Source organism: Calidris pugnax, unplaced genomic scaffold, assembly GCF_001431845.1.
Source record: "Calidris pugnax isolate Ruff unplaced genomic scaffold, ASM143184v1 scaffold63, whole genome shotgun sequence".
In the NCBI taxonomy this organism is placed as follows: domain Eukaryota; kingdom Metazoa; phylum Chordata; class Aves; order Charadriiformes; family Scolopacidae; genus Calidris; species Calidris pugnax.
This window is the reverse complement of record NW_015090852.1, coordinates 2,474,674-2,480,066: the sequence shown is the minus strand read 5'-3', so window position 1 is coordinate 2,480,066 and position 5,393 is coordinate 2,474,674. Positions and strand designations below refer to the sequence as shown.

The following is a 5,393-nucleotide window of genomic DNA, read 5'->3' as shown; positions in this document are numbered from 1 at the left end:
TTAACAGCACAAAAGAAACCTACCTAAGCCGTTATCTTCGCCTGGTGCTGCCGGAGCAGCTTTTGGTTGGCTGGAGGCTGGAGCGATGCCGGGTCCCCCTCCCAGCTCTCCCGCCTCCCACCCGATATAAAGCAGGGCTGCTCGCTGTTTTTCCAGCCGACAGCACCCGGCCCTGGGCGCAGGTGGTGCCTCAGCTGCCTGTTGCACATCCCTGCCACCGCCACCCTTGGGGACCTGATGAGTTGCTGGGTGCCCGGGTGCCCGGCTCTCAGCATGTGCCGGGGCTTAGCCACGCTCCCCATCACTTGCCTGGAAAGGTAAGGGGCTTCTCCACGCCACACTGCTGGGATGCAGAGGGTTAGCTGGAAAAGACACCCCTAACTTCGGGGTTAACTGCTGCTGGCCGTGATGGATGTTGTGCCAGGAGCTGGGGCTGCAGGGGAACACGCAGCGAAGGATGGCCCCAGTGATTTGTTTCGGCTGCATCCCTTATGCTCCCCGGGAGATGGGCAGCACAGGGGTGAAACACGCAGAGGGAGAGGAGGCTGGACCCGCGTGTGTCCGGGTGTACCAACACACCGGGGTTGTTTCTCCGGCTCCGTCTCTGCAGCACTTGCTCCGGGCTGACAGCAGCAGGACTGGTTTTGTTAACACGGTCCAAAACGCTCAGTGACATGTTGCTCCTCCTGCCGAACCCGGCTGCAGAGCCCCACGCTGCCGGCTTGACATTTAAACACTTATTTTTGTACGAGCGCCTTGGGATGCCGGAACGAGCTGCGGCACACAAATAGCAGCGGGACCGCCTCGGGGGGACCCCAGGGAGAGGAGCCCGTTGAGCAGCAGCTCCTGCCCTATTCTGCAGAGACCTCCCGGCAGGGAGGTGCCACCACCACAGAGCTGTGGTGACTGGCAGCCACCTCCCAGGCTCCTGGAGAAGGGGCTGTGGCACAGGAGCATCGTGCTGCTACTGGGCTCGCCGGGTCTTGAAGGCATGGGGTAGGTGGATGGTGCCACCAGGGAGTGGAGCCATCTCCACAGCTCCTGATGGTTCCAGGGCATCCCAAAAAAAAATACAGGGGAGCATCAGCCCTGCTGCAGCAGCCTCGCAGCGGGGAGATGCTCCTGCTCTGCCAAGCAGAAAGAAATTGCTGTGCTTTTCCAGTGCTTTGAGAGCAGCGTAGTACTGCCAGGAGAGAGGGAGAGGAAAAGGAGCCAGGTTAGCTCCAGGGAGCTAAGGGGGGCTGCGGGGGCTCCAGCTGGGCACTCAGCAGCTGCTCTGCTACCTGCCCCAGAGGAAAAAAGCTCGCCATGCTTTGTAAATGTGTGTGTGGCGCTACCTGGGGAAGCAAGAGGGAGGAAATGCTCCCCTGGGCTTTAATGCACTGCTGAGCGTGGTTGCCAGGGAGCAGAAAAAGCAGCTGGGGGAGCGTTTATTTCATACATCAGAAGGCAAAGAATTAGCTGAAGCTGAGGAGCGAGGGCTGCCCCGCTGAGCCGTCTTAGATCCATGGGGTGCAGCCCCTGCGAGGCAGCAGGGTGGCAGCAGCCACCCGTGGTCCAGCAGTCCCACCTCTCCCCTTCCTCCCTTCCAGAGCCAAGGATCTGAAGACCCGCTTAGGGATCCTGCTGCATAAACCAGAGCTGGGACACAGGATCGGGACCTCCAGCAAGCTGCAGCTGGGCTCCAGGCAGAGGTAAGCCAAGCAGCGCCGTGTCCCGGGTTCAACTCGGGACAGGTCCCCGTGGACCAGGCTCTCCTGGGGGATGCTCCTGCCCATCTGCGCAGCGGAGAGGACAGAAGGCAGCTTGCCCTCCCCACAGTCCCACCCCAGCAGGCAGGGAAGGCGGACCGCTTCCCAGCTCCACCAGTTATAAAATCAGGCTGGGGAACTGATGCTCTGGCATTAGGCACAAGAAAGCAAGTCCTTAGCAACAGGCCAGAAACTCAGAGGGTTCCCGCAATTCCTGTTATCTCTGGCTGGTGCCTGGGAACCCCAGGGAATGCAGGGCAGCATTAAAAACAGAATACTAAATATTGCTGCTGAAGGCAAGGCATCTTCTTGCAGAGGAGGCTCTGCTGGGCTTGTACCAGCAGAAAAGGACTCCTCTGAGTATCCTCCCTGCGCTATGGAGTTGAGGTCTGGTGAGCCATCGGGGAAGGTGAAAGAAAGGGAGAAAGGAAAGAGAGCCCACAGGTAATGGATGTTGGGGTCTCGCTTTGGTTTTCTATCAAATGCTGCTTCCTCCCTTTTTGTGCTCTCTCCCATTAACGGGGCCGCTCGACTGAAGTGCTCCCATCCTTTGCCAAGTGGCAGATGTGTTCTCGGCGGGACAGCGAGCCTTACATCCTTTTGTCTTTTCCAGAGATTCCTCACGAGAGGTACTTGAATGGAGGGAGTCCTTCGACCAGCTCCTGAAGAGTAAAAGTGAGTAGGATCTTGTTTTCTTCTCTTGGGGAGGGTGCATAGGGCAAACGTGCTCCCCGTGAGCAGCCTGTGTACAAGGACATCTTGTCTCCTCCTCAAATGAAGTGGTTTAGGAATTAGAAAAAGGCTCCTTTCCAGCCCTGACAGAGCCAATGCATGGGGCTCATTGCCTGGCTTGTGAAGCTGTACCCTTTTCTTCTGCCTGAGTGCTTTTTTGGAGAGGGGGGGGCACAAGTGCTGTCTCATGGTGCCTCGCTGCTGCCTTGGGACAGGAGCATTGCTGTGGGCATCCCGTGGGCAGCAGTTTGTCAGGGAGAATGTCACACCGTGCTCTGATGGTCCCTTGCTCCGCGCTCAGGAGAAGGCACCCTTTGCTCTCTGCTCTTTGCACAGATTTTGTTGCTCAAAAAACTGTGTTGCTGCCCTCTGTCTGTCTCTCCTGTGCCTCTGGGGGTGGCTTTTCTACAGGGAGAAGGAATTAAACTGCTTTACCGAGTTACACGTAGCCATTTTCCCTTCCAGTATATGCTATCTCTATGGTGATGCACAGGGTCCCTGTACGGGGCTGTTTCCCTCTCTCCCATGCAGACAGTACCTCCAGACCCAGAGAGGGGACCTCTTTTTGAGTCCCACATGTAATCCCTTCCTTACCCTGGGCTTTACAGCAGGTACACAATGGTAGAAGTGCCAAAATTTAATACAGAAGTAGTTGTCTACCTTAAAAGCTATTTCACAGCAAGGGAAAGTCCTTCCATAGTGCTAGTTTGGGGTGAGGCATACTCTTTTTTTTCCAGCCTTCCTTACGTGCTGTGATGGCTAACAAGCATCTCATGGCTTTGTAAGCTAATACATCCCCCCAGCCCAGCTCTGAAACCCTTGCTGCAATTACTCTCCCATACTCCTCAGCCTCTCGTTCCCCTTAGATCTCAGCTGAGAAATAAAAATAAAGCCATTGCTGCTCGGTTCCTGCAGGCACGCTGATACCTCAGTGGATTTCTCCTTAGGTAGAATTAGCTCTTTTCCGAAGCTGTAAAGAAAATACTCTGGAGCCTCATTACAGAAAGGTCAGATAAATAAAACCAGAGGATTACTTGTCTGTGGGAAAGGATTTTATTGGAGTCTAGAGGCCAATTAGCAGCGTCTCAGAGGGTGGAATTTGCCCGGAGGGAAAGGAAATCTGCAGATGTCATGGTCTGAGCTCCCAGGGCGATGCTCGGGGCAGCCATCCTCCTCTTCCTCCCCCACCTTCTGCCCTGTTAACTGCTTTTCTCTCCCCTCCCCAGATGGGGTGACAGCCTTCCACACCTTCCTGAAGACAGAGTTCAGTGAGGAGAACCTTGACTTCTGGCTGGCGTGTGAGGACTTTAAAAAGACACGGTCGAAAACCAAGCTGGCTTCCAAGGCCAACAGGATCTTCGAGGAGTTTGTCCAAAGTGAGGCACCCAGGGAGGTGAGAGCACTTTCTGCCCCAGTCCTGTGGCATTGAATAGGGTGGGAAAGGAATAAAATATCCTGGTGGGTCTTATTAAAGTGGGAAAATGGGCTCCTTTCATGAGAGCTTTCACTTCTAACCTTCTGTGGTCTGCCAACATGAAGAGATACAAAGATTTTGGAGCATTTTCGCCCTCATCTGAAGATGAAGAAAACAGTTTTTCTCCCACCAGGGGAAGGGATTTAATGCCAAAGTAATGTTTGTGGATGCTGCTTCCTTGCAGGTGAATATCGACCACGAAACCAGGGAGATCACCCGGAAGAACCTCTCAGGTGCCACCTCCGCTTGCTTCAATGAAGCCCAGGCCAAGACCCGCACCTTGATGGAGAAGGACTCCTATCCTCGGTTCCTCAAGTCTGCCTCCTACCAGGACATGACCAAGCAGGCCACCAGCCGTGGCATCAGCAAACGGTCGCATACCTGACCCGAGCCCGAATCCACCACGGGGGGACAAGCTGGGGGACCAGGCAGAGGCTGAGAGATGGTTTGTGAGGGCTGAGGTCCACACAGCAGGGTTTTGGCTGAAGTCCCAGCATATTAGGAGCATCCTCAGGACCTCAAGTGCTTCTGCTTCTCACCAAGCTGCTGGGAAGAGATGTCCTCCCTCCCCAGAGGAGCGGAGCGGGTGGGAATGGCTCTCATGCCAGTGTGTGCCCAATACCTCCCCTTGCAGCATGGCCAGAGACCTGCACCATCGCAGGGACAGAAAGAAATTGGATTTGAGTTGCAAGCCTGGGAGAAAGAGTCTGGATTCCCTTGAGCATCCGTAACTGGAGAGCTCTCTCCTGATCTCAGGACCCTGCCTCTGACCTGCAGCATCAGTGCGGAGCCTCCACAGGAGCCTGCAATTCCCGCTGTGCCCGGGGGCAACTGTCCCAGACCTGCCTGCAGGGCTTTTCCTATGAGGGATCAGCCAGAAGATAAGTCCAGACTACGAGGCGTTGTCAGCCAGAGAGACCCTGTGCCTGCCTTCTCCTGATCCTGAGATCCTTATTCTCCCGTCTCCTATGCATGCTCTGCATCAAAGCTTTCCACCTCCTTCCAGTACAGCATATCCCTAGAAGTGACATTTTTATCCCTTGCTTAAGCCACATGACCTTTAGGTTGCATAACTTTTTATTAATGTTATTTATTTTATCGTTATTGTTATTATACACAGAAGAGCACTGCTCAAAGCATTCACGCGTCCCTTGCTCCAAGGAGCTTGTAAATGAAATTATTTTAGATATTGTAGCACTTAGCATGCCTCCCACCTTTTCTGTGTAATAACTTGAGAGATGACCACGTAACATGACCATGGAGCAAGGTACGTGAACAGGAGCAGCGAGAGCTGTGGGGCAGCAGGTTTCCCCTGAGCTTGGAGGACCATTGATGGCAGTAAAAGGATGCTTTGCAGTCCCCGCTGTTTCCTTTCTCCCCTCAAACAGAGCTTTGTGGGCAGCATCTTGGCACGTAGACCTGCACTTTATCCTAGA

At 54.6% G+C, this 5,393-nt stretch overlaps 1 protein-coding gene across 3 annotated transcripts; it reads left to right on the top strand.

Moving 5' to 3' along the window:
* The first annotated feature begins 168 nt into the window (after positions 1-168).
* RGS16 (regulator of G-protein signaling 16) lies at positions 169-5,077 on the top strand. Of its 3 annotated transcripts, none has more exons than XM_014943310.1 (5): positions 169-317; positions 1,593-1,694; positions 2,365-2,426; positions 3,710-3,876; positions 4,142-5,077. In XM_014943310.1, exons 1-5 carry the CDS (start codon positions 238-240, stop codon positions 4,340-4,342), a joined length of 612 nt encoding a protein of 203 aa, XP_014798796.1. In that variant the 5' UTR covers positions 169-237; the 3' UTR covers positions 4,343-5,077. The 3 variants fall into 3 exon arrangements, with proteins under 3 accessions (XP_014798796.1, XP_014798797.1, XP_014798795.1); XM_014943311.1 differs by lacking the exon at positions 169-317 and adding an exon at positions 877-996; XM_014943309.1 differs by lacking the exons at positions 169-317; positions 1,593-1,694 and adding an exon at positions 1,921-2,195.
* Positions 5,078-5,393: the final 316 nt, after the last annotated feature.